The following is a 15,958-nucleotide window of genomic DNA, read 5'->3' as shown; positions in this document are numbered from 1 at the left end:
ACACACACACACACACACACACACACACACACACACACACACACACAGAGGTCTTACTGAGATGAAAAGGAATGAGATTGAGAGGTAGGGAGATATAGGACTAGATTTGCCACCAAACTGATAGGTGACCTTGGACAAGTAAATTCACCTCTCTGGGACTGTTTCCTCATGTGTAAAATGAAAGGATTGATCTAAAAAATTTCTAAGCATCCTCCCAGACCTTATATGCTGTATTCTAAGGGCCCTCCCAGCTTTGACATCCTATGTTCCAAGGGCCTTCCCAGCACTGACACTCTGAGTTCTAAGGGCCCTCCCAGCTCTGACATTCTAGGTTCTAAGGGCCCTCCCAGCTCTGACACTTTAGGTTCTAAGGGCCTTCCCAGTTCTAACATCCAGTGTTCTAAGGGCCCTGCATTGACATTCTGACATTCTCTATCCTAAGGTCCTTCTAGCTTTTTTTTTTTTTTAGAACTGAAGTAGTCCAGGAATCAAAAGCACTGTGTTCTATGCCTGGTTCTGCTGATCACTTGCCATGTGGCCTTGAATAAGGTGCCTTTTGTCTTTCTAAGCCTCAGTTTCCCATCTATGAAATGGAGGGACTGGAATAATTAACTAATAGGAAGCTACATAGTTCAGTCTATAAACACTAGAGGAAGAGTCAGGAAGACCTTAGTTCAAATCCAGCCTCAGACACTTACTGGCTATGTAATGCCTGCTCAAGTCACTTCACATCTCTCTGTCTCAGTTTCCTCATCTATAAAATGGGGATAATAATAGCACCTACCTCTCAGCGTCGTCGTGAGGATAGAATGAGATAATACAAAGGTTACAAACCTTAATGTGCTTACGTAAATGTGAGCTGTTATTCATTATTATTATTGTCTCTAAGGGTCCTTCAAATTTTCACACATAAAAGGGCAGGGCACACGGATGGAGAAAAAAGCAGTCATTTTTCTGGACTAGTCACGAGGACACAGAGGCCACTTTTTTGAGCCAAGGGGAGACTTTGAGTTAACAGCCAGAAAGTGTAAAGCCTTGAGTCGTCCATGCCCACGACCAGTCCGAGCCAGTTCTCAGCCTTGGCCCCGAGCAGAGAAGCCTCCGTCTAGTTTGGGAAAGGTCTGGCCAGGTTCCTGGCAGTGCCTTCGCCCTGCCCCCACCTCACTCTCCACCACCACAATGCTGAGCGTACAGGTCCTCTTCCTGTTCTCTGTTCTCAGAAATGTGGGTCACTGATAGTGGGGTCTACGTCATTTCCCCCAACCCCCATGGATAGGTTATTTCCCAGGGGCCTTCCCTATTAGGTACTGTCCCAAAAAACTTCGATGCCCAGGGAGGGAAAAAAGTGGGGTGCTGGAACCCACCTACCACAGCTTCCCAGGTCTCCAACTCTCTCCCTATAAGTATCTGAGGCGGCTCCCTAGAAAAAACCTAGTAAATACGGAAAAGTGTGCTAGAGAATGAGTTGCTAGGACTAGAAGTGCCATAAAACATTGAATGGGAAGGACCTAACAGAATGTTGGAGAGGGGAGGGCCTTTGGAACACAGAATGTCAGGGCTGGGAGGGCCCTTAGAATCCAAGATGTCAGATCTGAGAGGGCCCTTGGAACCCAGGATGTCGGATCTGGGAGGGCCCTTAGAACACAGGATGTCAGAGCTGGGAGGGCCCTTGGAACACAGGATGTCAGAGCTGGGAGGGCCCTTAGAACACAGGATGTCAGAGCTGGGAGGGTCCTTAGAACCCAGAATGTCAGAGCTGGGAGGGCCTTAGAACACAATGTCAGAGCTGAAAGGACCCCTAGAACACAGGATGTCAGCTTAGAAAGAGGTCTTAAGAGAGCATTCAATTCAATGACTATTTAGTACACACTGTGTTCAGGGCAGGCCCTACTCTACACGCTGAGGATACAAAATCAAACAGGGAACATCCCATGCCCTCACAGGCTCATTGCTCCAGATCTAGAAGGCTGCTGGAGGCCAACTCTAGGACTCCCTTCTGGTCCCAGCGAAAACCCCACCTTCTGCCAGAAGCCCTTCCCAGTTCCTCTGAATGCCAGGGCCTGCTCTCTACTGATTATCTTCAATTTCTCGTGTATACACATGTATATATGCGTACTTGTTTGCATAATGTCTCTCCCGTTAGACGGTGACCTGTCTTGTGCCTTTCTCAGTGTGTAGTACGGTGCTCAGTAAATGTTCACTGGCGCATAGTAGGTGCTTAGTAAATGTTGACAGACTGACTGAATCTAGTCCAGCCTTCTCATTTTACAGATGGAGAAACTAAAGGTCTGAGGAGCGATATGGCTCACCCAAGGTCACCTAAAATGGAAATCCTTTGATCTCGACTCTAGGGCCCTTTCCACTGGCTTTCCCCAAGTTCCAGTGGGGTGCCTCACATATACACAAATAAGTAAACATCCAGAAACAGAGGAGGGAGCAAGCCCTAGAAACTGGAAGGAGAAAGGGAGGTCGGAGATGGTCCCATAGCCGAGGTGATCCATGCTAGTACAACTAGCTGGGCAGGAGATTCTGGAGAAGTCAGGGTTGATGTGGGAAGGGGCCAGAAGGTCCAGAGCCTGACTCAGTGAGTCAGGGTGGGGGGAAGGGCAGCACAGCCCTCGGGGGGTCTGGGGGGCTCACCTCAGGTTGGTCTTCTGAACAGAGAAGCAGTATTCATTGATGCCAGTCGTCGGCATCCGGGTCCGCAGAACGTCCTGGGCTGTGGGGATGTAGCTTTCCTCTGTGATACGCTCCAAGTTGGACAGGTAACTGCAAACCCAGACCTGGCCCTGAGCCCTGGCTCCGACTAACTTAACCCTCTGGGTCCTGGGGCAACCCTTCCCCATCCCACCCCCGACAAAACAGAAGCCAGCCTTTCTGTCTGCCCACCACAAAATGACATCCCCTACCCCACATCTACTAGGAAGCTTTCCAGGACTACAGTGATCCCTTCCTTCTCTGGGGCCCCACAGGCCCCACTATCTGCACTTAACAGGGTCGGGAGAGGGGGGTCCAGACAATCATTGCCCCTTTCTCCTGCCTGCCACCGCCCCACAGTGTCTGGCCCAGGGATGTCTCTACAGAGGCTCCATAAGAGTTTACTGACCTAGGGTGGCAGTTATGTGAATGTAGTCAGAATCACCGGTAAGACAAGGGTGTAGACATATTTTCGAGAGTGTGTGTGTGCTATGTGTTCACTAAGAGCTTGCCCCCGGCAGATGCTGAGAAGTGTTGGTGTCAGGCGTAGCGGTTGTAGTGGGTGTGTGCTCATCTCCAAAAAGGAGAGGAAATGAGGCTGGGGAGCTTATGGGGATACATAAATCAACATAGACATCCAACAAAACGGGCTGGAGAGTTCATGTTGGGCCAAGGGTCTCACATGCTCTATCTTCATGCACCGACACCCACAACATGCATAGAGAAACATACCACACACAGCTGAGACACACCAGAAGCACACATCAGATGTGCCCAGATACATGTATCACACGGGAAGCCCCATACATGCAGACTCCCACAAAATGGTAGAGCGATACATTCACACACACATCACAAACACAAGTTCCCTACTAATAGATATATTCTCTGTCTCTTCAGACACACACATTGCCCACAGATGTACCCTTTCTTTCACACACACACACATATACCCCATGCCCATAGGCATATACCCTCTAACACAGAGACCCCTCCCCCTCATTTTCCCCACATGCATACACTTGCATCTAATATCTCTAAATCCAGACATAAGCTCCCCGGGGACATGTATTTGCTCATTTTTGTGATACATGCCCCCCAGAGTCGTGTGGTTATATTTGAGATCGCACACACACGTGTAGAGATGACTATGGGATAGCTCCAGATTTCTGGATTCCTGATCCCCACTGGGGTCCCCCTGGCTCCTGAGCTGAGTCTTGGGGACTCCATCCAGCATCTCTCCCATGAATGTGGTCCAGAAATGTCCAGGGCTCAGTCTTCAGCCACAGAAACTAGGGGAAAGCCTGGCAAAGACCCAGAAGCTGAATGTCTTCCAGGCAGATCACCAGCCCCCCACAATCAAACCCACCAGACCACGCGTCTGCCCCATACTCACTACACAGCAGAGTCCAGCAGATGGAATTCGCAACGGCGATTGTAGCAGGTTTTGATGCCAGCATCTTTCCATAGACACATAATGGCGTGGGCCTGGGGCTTCTCGAAGGTTGTCACTTTGTAGGCATCCGTGTTCATAATCAGGTTAGCATGATGCTGGGAGGTAAAGGGGTCAAAAAGTCAGAGGCCATGGGGTCCTCGGGGCTATCAGCCCAATTCAAGCCAGAAGGGCACCTCTAAGAGAGGAGAAGTGTCAGGTCTTGTATTTCCAAAATAATTTCTTTCATAGTTTGCCTCTAGCCCACCCGCAGCATACCCTCATCTGTCATCTTCTTCACCTTCCAGAATCAGATCAGATAACTACAGGATTACAGATTTATACTATGGGGAGCCTTGGGGATTTAGCCCAACTCTCCAATTTTACAAATGAGAAAACTAAGGCCCAGGGGGGTTAAATGCCTTGCCCAAAGTCACTCAAGTATTAAGGAGCGAAAGTAAGATTAAAACCCAGAGTCTCTAACTTCAAACCCACTGCACCAAGATGGTTCCCATACATGCTTCAGGAGATAGTCCTGAGGTGGGTAACATTGGGCAAATCTCTTTCCCTTCTCTGGGCCTGTTTTCCCACCTGTCTAACCAAGGTTCCTTTAAGGCTCCTTCCGGCCTGAAGACTGTGGTCCTCTCATCCTATAGGGGCCCACAGGACTAGGAGTGGAGGGTGAAAGTGAGGAAAGAGAGATGACCGTGGGCTGGAGCAGCCACAGGCTATACCAACTATCCCCTTTTCCCACTGATCCCAGACCCCCCCAACCCCCGCCTTGGTTCCTTCTTGCTGGGCTCACCCTGCTCTCAGGGCAGCTATAGGGGATGTGAAGGGTGTCCATGGCCTCAATCATGGCCTGCATGGAGCTGAAGATGTTCTGGTAGACTAGGGAAGTGAAGCCTTTGCGGTCCTCCTCCGAGTACCCTGCCCCGTGGATAATTCGCATCTGTTTGATAAAGGTGCTTTTTCCGCTCTCCCCGGTACCTGTTGATGAGAGGCCAGATCAGGGTCAGGAATACCCCCCAGCTCTGCCCTCGCCTTCCATCCCACATGGAGGCTCTTAGGACTTCATCGGCCTGTCCTCCCTGGAAGGGAAGGAGTTCCCAATCTTGGAAGTTTATTTAAAGATGAAAACCTGCTGCCTCTCAAGAAACCCTGAGGCAGACATTGATAATAAAGACTTACTTAAACATGTCTACTGCAGTGGACCAAGCTCAGAACTCGGTGGTCATGAGACTCCTCCCACTTGGGTCCCAGCCGTGACTCCACCACTGACTGTGTGACCTTCACAGAATCAGTCTCGAAGCATAAAGAGACCTCAGCGACCAAGCCACACATCTGAAAAACCATCCTCTTCACAACCCAACAAGAGGTCAGCCAACCTGTGCTCAAAGCCCTCCAGGGAATGGAGTCTTCTCTTATTTGATAAGAAGTCTTTCCTATGAATAGTCTTCATTTGCCTCTTTGACACTTCTACCCATCCGTTCCAGTTCTGCCCTCTAGGGTCAAGCAGAATCCATCTAACCTCTCGTCCAGAATGCTGTAGCCCTTTAAATACTTGGAGGCAGTTACCATATCGCTACCCAGTCTTTCCTTATCCAGGTTGAGCAACCTCATCTCCTTTAACTCATCCTCTCACGGCATAAATTCAAGGCTCTTCACCATCTTGGTTTCTCACTTGGGAACATTCTCCAGATTATCCACGTCCTTCTTAAACTATGGCACTCAGAATGGAGTCCAGTACTTGAGATGCAAAGCGACTAGGGCAGGGAGGGGGGAGAGTGCTGCCTCCCTGATGTGGCCCCAGATGATTTTCCTGGATGCCACACCCTCACTCTCCTCCACCACCCACCTCACACACCCCCTACCCCAAGCCACATCCAATCAGTCGCTACGTCTTGCCTCTTCTACCATCCCTTCTCTTTTCACAAAGTCACCAGGCCCTCATCACCTCTAACTGGGACTATGGCAGTAGCTTCCTCATCAGTATGCCTGACTCTCTCACCTCTCCAATTGATCTGCTAACCTGCCAAAGTGATTTTCCTAAAGCCCATGTCTAACTGTGTCATTCTCTCATTCCATAAACTCTAGTAATCCAGTCAAATACAAACCGCTTCAGTTTATCATTTAAAGCCCTTTACAACCTGGTCTCACAACCTACCTTTCCAAACTTGATATCACATTTGCTAACTCATTGAGCTTATAGTATTGAATCCCCTAGATCACCTTCCAGCAAACTGTTGGCTAGCCAAGCTTTCCCCAGTTTTATACCTTAGACAAGTCCCTTTTCTATTCTGGACCTCACTTTCCATATACATACACATAGACATATGCACATACACATATACATACACACACATATATAGTATACACACACACACACATATATACATTATATTTATATACATATAAACATAAACTGGATATTCAATAAAGAGTCATTAAAGAAAGAATTTTTAATGTAATTAGAAACTAAATAACATAATTCTAAAGAACTGGTGGGTCAAAGAACAAATTATATCTTTGTCAAAGAAAAAGCAATAGAAAATTTCATTGAAAAAACTATAATAAGGATACAACATACTAAAACATGGGTTAAAACAGTTTTCAGGAGATATGTTATATTTCTAAAAGCTTTAATTAATAAAAAGAAAGAACAGATGAATGATTTTTAAAAATTTGAATAACAACAAATCAAAAATTTCCAACTAAAAAACAAAGTAGAAATTCTGAAAAATAGAGGAGAGATTAATAAAACAAAAATAAAAAGACCACTGGATTAATAAAACTGACTTTGGAGCTGGTTTTTAAACTTAATCAACGTGAGCAACAGTTAGCTAATCTGATTTTTTTAAAAAGAGAGGAAAACCAAATTGTTTATATCAAAAATGAAAAAGGAGAACTTGCAACATGTAAAGAGGAAATCAAGGAAATTATCAGAGACTAATTTGCTCAATTATATGCTAAGAAAACTGATAACTTTGGGGCAATAGATAAATACTTACAAAAACATAAGACATTTGGATTTACAAAAAAAAAAAGAATAGTTAGCTTACATAACCCAAAATCCAAAAAAGAAATTGAACAAGATATAAATGGGTTTTCAAAGGAAAAACAAAACAAAACAAAAAAAACAAACTCCAGTACTCAATGGACACAAATGAATTCTATCAAATATATAAAGAAAAATTAATTTCAATGCAACATAAACTGTTTACAATTATAAAAGACACCTTTTAATCTCTTTCTATGATACATATATGATCGTGATACTTAAGTCAGAGAGAAATAAAGCAGGGAAAGAAAACTATAGACCAATATCCCCAATGGACATTGATGCAAAAATTTTAAATAAAATGTTAGCAAATAGGCTACAATAACACATTAAAATGTCATACATTATGATGAGGTTAGGTTTATGCCAGAAATGAAAGGCTGGTTCAAAATAAGGAAGATATGCATATAATAAACCATATTAATAATATAAATAATAAAAATGATCATATTAACAAATGATGACAAATCCTAGGTATTGATAATCAAATGACAAAATCCAACACTCATTTCTTTTAAAAACTCTAAAAACATAAGAATAAATGGAACTTTCTTTAATATAATAAATAGTATTTATCTAAATTCAAGAATAGGCATTATACATAATGAAGAAGAGTTAAGAGGTCTTTCCAATAAGATCAAGGGTAAGGGAAGAATGCCCATTGTTACCACTATTGTTTAACATAGGGTTGGAAATGCAATCAGATAAGAAAAATAAATCGGAAGAATAAGCAAACAGCTTATAAGCAAATAAGCAAAGAGAAAACAAAATTGCCACTTTCTGAAGATGAGACAATGGTATACTCAGAGAACACTACAGAGTCAACAAAAAATTAATTGAAATAATAACTTCAGTGAAGTCACAAGATATAAAACAAATCCACATAAATGATCAGTATTCTTATATATCACCAACAAAACCCAGCAAGAAGAGCTAGATAGAGAAATTCCATTCAGAATAATTACAGAAGCTAAAAAATATTTAGGAATGTTTCTAATAAGATTCACCCAGTGACTATGTGAACTCAACTAGAAAACACTCTTTGCAGAAATAAAGAAAGACATAAACAGCTGGAGAAACAGTAATTGCTAATGGATGGGTCAAGCTAATGTATAGGGCAGCTAGGAGGTGCAGTGGATAGAATATTGGGCCTGGAGTCAGGAAGATCTGAATTCAAATCTGACCTCAGATTCTTGCTAGCTATGTGACCCTGGGCAAGCTATTTAACTCCCATTTGCCTCAGTTCCTCATCTGTAAAATAAGGACACACTGGAGAAGGAAATGGCAAATCACTTCAGCGTCTCTGCCAAGAAAATCCCATGAACTTTGTCATGGAGAGTCACATGTGACAACAACAATAGGCCAAGCCAATATAATAAAAGTGACAATACCACCTAAATTAATTTATTTAGTGCTGTACCAAACTCCCAAAAGAATATGTCGTAGAACTAGAAAAAATTACAGTTAAATTTACATGGAGGAACAAAAAGGTCAAGAATCTCAAGGATAATAATGAAAAAAAGTGGAAGGGAAGGGGGTCTATCTATCAGATATCAAACCATATTTCAAAGCAATAATCATTAAAATGTTTTGGTATTGGTTGAAAAAAGAGATTGATAAGTAAAACAGATTAGACACACAACATACAGAAGAAAACAAACATAGTTGCATAATATTTGATAAACCCAAGATCCTAGCTCCTGGGAAAGGGCTCACTATTTAATAAAAATGAAAGGAAAACATGGATGGCAGTCTAGTGGAAACTAGTTTTAGACCAGCATCTCTCTAAACACACACATGATCTAGTAAAAGGCCACATGACAAAGAAATCAGAGGAGCAACGAAGACATTACCTTCCAGTTCTATGGATGAAAAGTTCATGATTAATTAATTGAGAGATACAATCACTCAAGATAAAACAGATTTTGAGTATATCATCTTCCTGAGTTCAAATCTGGCCTCAGACACTTTCTAGCTCAGACACTTTCTGTGTCCCTGGGCAAGCTGCTTAACCCTGTTTGCCTCAGTTTCCTCATCTGTAAAATGAGCTGGAGAAGGAAATGGCAAACTACTCCAGTATCCTTGCCAAGAAAATCCCAAATGGGGTCACAAAGAGTCAGACACAACTCAACAACAACAACAAGCCCTTGGTGCAGTGCCTGGCACATAGTAGGCATTTAATAAGTGTTTGTTGAATGGAACTAAACTGAATTGGGGAATGGCCAAAGTGCAGTCAATGTCTTTTTAAAAACATAACAAAGATGAATAATATGATGACATCTGGATAGAAACACAAAAGGGATGCAGATAAAAGAAAGCAGTGCCAGCAGAATACACTCATTGACTCTGACTATATAAACAGCAACAATGCTCAATAAATACACAACCCAAACAAAGCTCCAATTGCTATTCTTTTTTTAAAATTTCCTACTCTTTCATTTTTTAAAGGAAAGGGTATTTTGAGGACCCTGGGGTGGGGGTGGGGGTAACGGTTGTTCTTCATTTTATTTATTTGTATTTATGGAAACTGACAACCCACCATCTTGCTCTCTTGGTACCCACATTGTGTCAGAGAGATGGCCCCAGGATATTGATGGCAGCGTCTCCTGTGGGGGATTCACAGAGGACTAGTGTAGACCGAAGTCAAAGAGGTCTAGAAGGAGTGAGCAAATTCTCGCTTCAACCATCGGAAAGAGGCTCCATGTGTTCGTGAGACCCTAGATCTGCCAACATTTATAATCTTTTGAGGCGAGAGATAAGAACTACATCTAGGATTTTATTGGTATAGGGAACTCCCGGGTGAGGAAACTCACTCTACCAAATGGTGGTTGGCTTCTTCACATTTTATAATGCCTCACCTGGAGCCCTGAAAGGCCAAGGGACTGGCCCAGGGTCACATGGCCAGGAGGTGTCAAAGGTAGACTTTGGATCAAAGTTTTCCTGGCTTTGAGGCCAACTCTCTATCTACTACACTTTCCTGACTCTCATGTTGATAATATATAGTATCGTATGTGATTCATAGTAAACATACTAAATTCGCAATGCATATGGTATGCTTATAATAAAAAGTATTCTGAGCTCTAAGGTTCCTTCAGACTCCTCCATCCTATGACTCCATGACTCATCCCCTACATCTGCTCCTCAAAGCCTCCTTGGGTATGATCTCATTGGCTTCCAACTTCCTTCTGCCACTAGACTGGGCAAATACTCCCCATTTCATGGGCTCCAAGGGTGCATGCCTGAAGTCACCCTGGAATTTGAGAATGGAAGGTAGAATCAAACCTTAGGTCAGGATGGGGAGAGCACTGACCTGGCGGTCACAGAAAAGACCACCAGACTTCCTTTCACTTTTCCTTAGGGTCCCCCACTGGAAGGAGAGTGAAAGGGGAAGGGGTGGATGAATCACAAGGAAGGGAAAAGTTGCAGGCCACAAATGAGGAAATAGGTGGAGGCAGAGAGGGAGCTGGGAGGAGACGGCAGGAAGCAGGAGAGGGAGGCAGCGATGGGGGAGCCTGAGTCATGCACTGATCGAATACAGGCTCCTTCTTGCGCCAACATTCTCTCTTCTAACGTTGGATTAGATCACAGAACCTCAGAATAGGAAGAGGGTCTTTGGGGGTCTTTTAGCCCAACCTATCTGTTGGAAAACCTCCAGCAATGGGAAACTCATGACCTCCCAGAGCAGCCCTTCCCTTTCTGAGGCAGCTCCCCTTAGTGGGAAATTTTTGCCTACATGGAACGAAAATATGCCAGTCTGCAAATCAGCCCTCTGGGGCTGAACAGAACGAGTCAGATCTTCAGCCCTTCAAATCATGGAAGCCAGCTATCACATTCCCCCTTGGTCTTCATTTCTTCAGGCCAAACACTCCCATTTCCTTCATTCCTGTACCAAATGCACAAAGTATTCACTGAGTTTGAGTACCCAGCACTGTGAGTACTCACTTATTAACCGATCAGTTATATATTTCATGTCTTCTTTCCAGCCCCAGTATTTCATGATCTAAAGCTTCTTTCTGGCTCTGACATGCCTGTGCCACGTGCTCTGAGCCTGTGTCCTTCATCCTTCATGTCTGAACTCTTATAATAGTTTCCTGTCTTCTCATCCCCAGTCTTCCCCTACTCTTACCCAATCTTCACAATTTCTTTCCCCCAAAGTCTATTTCTGATACTTCTCCCCTGTTTAAAAACCTCTGGACATCTTCTGACCCCAAGAGAAAATCCAAACTGCTCACTCTGGCATTCAAGGCCTTCCACAAACTAACTCCAACCAATCTTTCAGGATTACTTCCCCTGTTCCCCTTCATTTTCTTGATGCTCTGTGTTAACAGGATTTTACTGTGTCTGTCCAGACAGGACCAGTCTCTAACCTGTGAATACCTGGAGCCACAGAAAGGCTCCAGGGCCTCAGACAGGAGTGTCAGGAAACAAGGAGAGGTTTAATTAATGACTTTCAGAGTGAGAAATGCTCCCAAGCTGGAGTAAAGGCACAGCTTATGCACATAAATCACAAATGGGGAAGGCGGGGAGGGGAATTACAAAACAACCATTTCTAAGGCTTGAGCAGTTTCCCACGACAAGGCCATGAGTCCACAAGCTGCATTGTAAACTTCTGACTCCCAAGCCAGAGAAATCTAAATTGTTAGTATATTCACTACATATATCATGTTGATTAATATGAAAATCATAATTCTCTTCTCTTCTGTCAAAAATAGATGACACATTCTTCCCCAAACACATCCTTGAGTCTTTTATTATGCTATTATTAAGGGGATTTGTTCTGTGAAGTTTGGATTCAGTCACAGGGACGCACTTGAGGACCTAGAGGGTCTCATGTGGCCTTGAGGTCACCAGTTCCCCACTCTTGTCCTAGACTTTCCCCTGTCCTTGGCATTCCTTTTATTTATGTAGACGAACCTACACCATCTCTGCCTGTTAAAAGCCAACCCATCCTACCAGGCCCAACATACATGTAGCTTCCTCCAGACTCCCCTGACTCATTTCCCACCCCCCAAGCCCACAATGATTGTTCTCAGTCCTCAGAACACTGCTTTCCCCTCTCTTATGGCCTTAAGCCTATCCTGCTCTCTAGTATATGGGCCCTATTTCATCCCCTTTCTAGACTATGAGCTCCGGGAAAGCAGAGGCCAGATCTTATCCATCTTATCCATCCCTGTCCTCACTCAGTCCGTGGCCCGACACACCAGAGACCTCAGGGAATGTTTGTCGAGCTGAAGAGGCAGCTCAGACAGGAAGGGCCTGCTTCCTCTGCAACCACATGGACTCTGGTTTGGATGGTGAAGGAGGAAGATTCATCTAGAAAGTAGGACTAAAAATGCACAATCCTCTGTGATCAGGAAATAAGGTCCCAAGACGTGGTATTTAGAGGCCTTCCTGTATTAGCCTGTTATCCCCTGTAATAGGGATGCCTAGAGATCACAGAACCTCAGACTTGAAGGGGTCCCTGGAGCCAGATAACATCAAAGCTGGGGAGGTCCTTAGAACACAAAACATGGAAAGTCAAAGCTGGAAGGACGAGCTGGTCAGTCAGGTTTGATGTTCTGTATGTGATTGTTTGATTGTAGGTCCCCAGCCCCCAAGCCTGGGTCCCCATGGAACCATAAGATTTGAAACAGGGCAGCAAAATGAGGGAGGTCTAGAAGGAAGAAGAGGTTGGTCTGGGCTCACTCCAGGGAGATCCTGCCAGAAGGCAAAGAAGTGGAATCTTTCCAGGTCCCTGGGCAGCAAAAGGGGCAGGAGCTCTCTCAATGGTGGGGGGTGGGGAGGGGAGAGAAGGAAGGGGGGAAGTTGTAGGAGCCACTGACTCAGGAATTAAAGAGTGGGGCCACCACCTCCCACTGACCTCACAGATAAGTGAGTATTGTTAAGGATGGTCTTCAGGTCCATTCTAGCCCTCCCCATATCTAGCACACCCCCATCTTTTTTACTCTTACCCCTGCAGCTTCAGCCTAAGATGAGAAGGAAGGGAGAAAACAGATATTAAGAAAGGATGATTTCGAGGAAATAGCAAAGGGAAAAATCCCCTGAGTCTTCGTAGAAACGAACAAAAGTCATGCTGATATAAACACAAGTGGAGACCCTCCCCAAACCCACAGCCTCCAAAGTGCAAGGCCTAGCTGGCCTGTGGGTGGAGTTGGTGGTGGGGGTAGGGAAGGTAGAACAGGGAGAGGGAAAGGTACACATGGTTATCCTGAGGAACAGGACCAGCCTGGTCTGACAGGTTGATGACAGGGCCCTTCAGGGCATCAAGGTCTACCGGTTCATGGGATTTGAACTCTGAAGACCTGCGTTTAAATCCTCATGCTGCTCCCTTCCTACCTAAAGATGTGTGACCTTAGGAAAGTCTCCTACCCTCTCTGGCCTCAGTTTCCTCATTTGTAAAATGACCTCTAATGACCCTTTCATCTGGATCTCAATTCATTTACATCTGGCCCCACTGCACTATATGACGACTTGAGGCTTTTTCTCCTCTCTGGGTCTTTGAGGGGAACAAAATTTGAACCTCCCAAAAACAAGGGAATCAGAGACAGTAAAACCAGACAATCTAGTAGGAAAGAAGTATAAATCTGGTAATTATGAGGGCAGGAGTGACTCGTGGCCTTACCAACAACACCATGTGGGTGACACTTTATTCTTTCAAGCACAATTTCACCATTTCACAGCCATCACCTTATTTGTTAGCAATCAGGAGATTGGGGTTCTCTCTGTAGGAGTTTGGGCCATTCCATTCTGCTCACTAGGGCTTTCTAAAATGAATATATGGTCTCTAAGGTCCCTCCTCACTCTGACACTCTACAAGCTCAAGAGAGTCAAGAATTCTTGCCTCTGGACCCTCCCCCAGCGCAGGTGCCCCTCTGAGGCTGGGGAGGACCAGGCAGGTATAGACACTCACCCAACAATAGCAGCTTAAGCTCTCCTCGGTCCCTCTTCTTCTGTTCCATGAGGATCTTATTGATTTCTTGGTCAATCCTTAAGGCCATCTTCTCATCTTCTGTCAGGCACCAGGGGCAGCAGCACCAGCTGAGGGAACGGGCCATGGCCTTGAAACACGGAGGCTTAGAGCCGTCACAGGGGCTAAGGCAGCATGTTGAATGTCCTGGATCCCCACAAGCAGATTTCTTGGCAGGAAGATTCTACCTTTCCCAACTCTCCCCAAGGGCCAGCAGAGCTCTTTGGGACAGCTTCTGGTTCTGCTGGGTTCAGGAATAAGTGATGGAGTCCACGGGAAAAGGGATTTGATCTCTTCTGTGCCCTCTCCTGCTCGGGTCTCCTACAAGCCTTAGCTTATATTTCAGGTAGGGAGAAGAGGAAGATGAGGATGGCACCAAGTTCCAGACCCAGCCAACCAGGTGGACAGGCAATACAAGGAGAGGTAAGAACCAGCTGTCCCCCTTCTTCCCGGTGTGGAAGAATAAGGTCAGACTGGGAGACGGCTGTCCCTTAGGCGGCAGACGTGCAGAGGAAGAAGTCTCAACCACAGGCCTTCCCCTGGCTGTCACCCAGTGGGGAGCTCCTTCCTCATTCCAAAACCAGGGTATGCATAAGCTCTCGCCTGTGCCTCAAGGTGCCGCACCCCTCCTTGGCTGGGGTTCCCTGGCCCCTCTGGCTGGGAGGAGGCAGCGTTCAGCACCCCCTCAGTAAAGGCTCCTCCTTTCTCTCGGGCCCCTAGCCACAGGCCTTCCCCTTCACCCAACTACCCAACCACCAACCGCCATGCGTGCTCTCTCAAAAAAAAAAAAAAAAAACAAACCTCTCCCGCCCAATGAAGGAACAAACCATTTCCGGAGGGGAAACAGGGTGTCGTCTTTGTTTTTCTGGAGACCGAGGGGAGAAAGAAGAGGCATGAGGTCCTCCTGGTCCGATAGGGCTTAGGGGCCAGACCCTGGTATGAGGGACATACACCCTTCCCAGACAAGGCCTTTATCTTCAACAAATCCTTTGTGGCTTCCATGACAGGCAGAGGAAGGTGGACTTCATCCAAATTCCGATATCTCAACTCCCTGTGCCATCCCCACCTCACCCCATCCCACTCCCCAGACCCAGGGACAATACTCACTGCCAGTATCATAAGTCAATGTCCTCCTACATTCACCAGATCCTGGGATGCGAGTCCTCAGCTCATGAAAGAAACTGGCAGGGGCAGCAAGGTGTCGCAGTGGATAGAGCACTGGCCCTGGATTCAGGAAGACCTGAGTTCAAATCCGGTCTCAGACACATAACACTTACTAGCTGTGTGACCCTGGGCAAGTCACTTAACCCCATTGCCTAGCCAAAAAAAAAAAAAGAAAAGAAAGAAACTGGCAGTGGCAAGAAGCAGCTTACACCCGGTCACTGGTTTGAGCCATCCAAATCCTGGTTCCTTGCCTTCTCCCTAATCAGACTGCCCCCCTCCCCAAAGGGAACTCCCCCTCAAACACACACTCACACAAGCCCTTTCATGTGAGGCTTTGCAACTTCCTACCTGGAAACCAAAGCTGAGAAAAAACAGAGACCCCGAGGCCAAACCACCTGGAAACTACAACCAACATAGAGCTAAGGATCTCCGAGCTGGGAGGCCAGGTCTGAGTGACAACCCAGGCCAGACAACAAGAGCCTTCAGGAAAGGGTCGATCTGAACGTTTTATCTAGAAGGGTACTTAGAGAGCATCGGGACAAACCCCCACCATCACCTAATGTTACCAAACCAAGACTCAAAGACTGTGACTTGCCCAAGGTCATACAGTTAATAAGTAGAAGAACTAAGATTCAAA

The 15,958-nt window shown here is 45.6% G+C and overlaps 1 protein-coding gene across 1 annotated transcript in view; it reads right to left on the bottom strand.

The window, feature by feature from the left end:
• GNA15 (G protein subunit alpha 15) overlaps nt 1-14,826 on the bottom strand; it is a 21,720-nt gene extending 6,894 nt beyond the window's left edge. The window contains exons 1-4 of the mRNA XM_027853220.1: nt 14,101-14,826; nt 4,935-5,119; nt 4,094-4,248; nt 2,641-2,769 (exon numbers count right to left, since the gene is read on the bottom strand). Of these exons, the coding sequence (XP_027709021.1) occupies nt 2,641-2,769; nt 4,094-4,248; nt 4,935-5,119; nt 14,101-14,245 (614 nt within the window). The 5' untranslated portion in view covers nt 14,246-14,826. The remainder of the gene's footprint in view (nt 1-2,640; nt 2,770-4,093; nt 4,249-4,934; nt 5,120-14,100) is intronic.
• Between the last annotated feature and the right edge of the window lie 1,132 nt (nt 14,827-15,958).

The sequence above is a fragment of the Vombatus ursinus genome, unplaced genomic scaffold (genome assembly GCF_900497805.2).
Source record: "Vombatus ursinus unplaced genomic scaffold, bare-nosed wombat genome assembly UNPS02009918.1, whole genome shotgun sequence".
In the NCBI taxonomy this organism is placed as follows: Eukaryota; Metazoa; Chordata; class Mammalia; order Diprotodontia; family Vombatidae; genus Vombatus; species Vombatus ursinus.
This window is presented reverse-complemented; position numbering and strand designations above follow the sequence as displayed.